Source organism: Nanorana parkeri, unplaced genomic scaffold (assembly GCF_000935625.1).
Source record: "Nanorana parkeri isolate BGI_ZX_2015 unplaced genomic scaffold, ASM93562v1 scaffold1664, whole genome shotgun sequence".
Lineage (NCBI taxonomy): Eukaryota > Metazoa > Chordata > Amphibia > Anura > Dicroglossidae > Nanorana > Nanorana parkeri.
The window spans coordinates 44,212-45,425 of record NW_017307932.1 but is presented as its reverse complement, the minus strand read 5'-3'; the positions used below and the strand labels follow the sequence as shown (position 1 = coordinate 45,425).

Genomic DNA, 1,214 nt, shown 5'->3' with positions numbered 1-1,214 from the left:
AGGCGGCAAAGAGTCTAGGGACACCGTTGACATCTGTGGTACACAACACTGCTGACTTACGTGCGACTTGTGCGATGGAATTTTCATCCAATGTCATTTCAGCAATTCCTTCCTGATCAACGTCAATTTCATCCACGTAAACCATCTCGGTCAGGGCCCGGGTCTTCAGACTCCATGCTGCCTGCAGGAAAGTACAAGGAATACAAGGAGTGAAATATCTGGCTGTGTCAGTACAGAGTGAACCAGCTGCTGACTGAAGGAAATGGAGACACCAATTGGTTCTCTGATCTCCCATTTTGATTTGTGCTGCCCCATAAACCTTACAAAGCTGATACCGGCCTTCCCTTTCATCTTTTACAGTCTTGCCGCCTCCTCTTCGGGACCGAAATGGCTTCCTCTGATGTCACTGCACGCTGAGAGCTTCTCACAATGTGCATTAGAAGCTCCAGCAAGTCAGATCGAGCCCGCCTCATTTCCTGGCTCGATGACGTCCAGCATCATCTAGCACTTTCCTCCCCGGCCTGACTGTCCCTGGCCCCGTCTCTTCTATTCATTCACTTCTTTCAGTCATGGAGACTCAGCATCACATGTGGGTGTTACCCTGCATGCAAATACAGTCTGCCCAGGAACGCCCACCCCTCCAGACTGACACCAAACCATCAAGGCTCTTGAATATTTACATAACTCCTCCCAGGTCCAAGTCCACTGCTTGCATCAGTCCTGAGGGCTCTTGAAAGGAGTACCAAGGCAAGATGTTGTGATGTTTTCAGGAAGCTTTGTACAGCACTCTGCCGGCCCCTCCCACCAGCCACGATCTGCCTGCCTTGCAGTGATGACATCACTGGGACTAAAATACGGTATGTACTGTCACTGCCACATAATGAAATGTCACTGGTTATGGAGGACAGTTTGTGTTTGTGATTCTGTGAGGCTGATAAAAGGAGTTGGGAATGTTAGTCAGTGCGGCCTACAATACAAGAGGAGTCAGTGCGGCCTACAATACAAGAGGAGTCAGTGCGGCCTACAATACAAGAGGAGTCAGTGCGGCCTACAATACAAGAGGAGTCAGTGCGGCCTACAATACAAGAGGAGTCAGTGCGGCCTACAATACAAGAGGAGTCAGTGCGGCCTACAATACAAGAGGAGTCAGTGCGGCCTACAATACAAGAGGAGTCAGTGCGGCCTACAATACAAGAGGAGTCAGTGCGGCCTAC

General features: G+C 50.2%; 1 protein-coding gene across 6 annotated transcripts in view; it reads right to left on the bottom strand.

Moving 5' to 3' along the window:
• The window catches only part of TTC8 (tetratricopeptide repeat domain 8), a 25,931-nt gene that overhangs the window by 14,883 nt on the left and 9,834 nt on the right, over positions 1-1,214 (bottom strand). Inside the window, exon 1 of one of the 6 annotated variants that reach the window (XM_018571066.1) lies at positions 61-178. The exons of the other annotated variants lie outside the window; for them this stretch is intronic. Within the exon in view, the coding sequence (XP_018426568.1) occupies positions 61-145 (85 nt within the window). The 5' untranslated portion in view covers positions 146-178. Of the gene's footprint in view, positions 1-60; positions 179-1,214 lie in introns of those variants that run through there. 6 annotated transcript variants of the gene reach the window in all.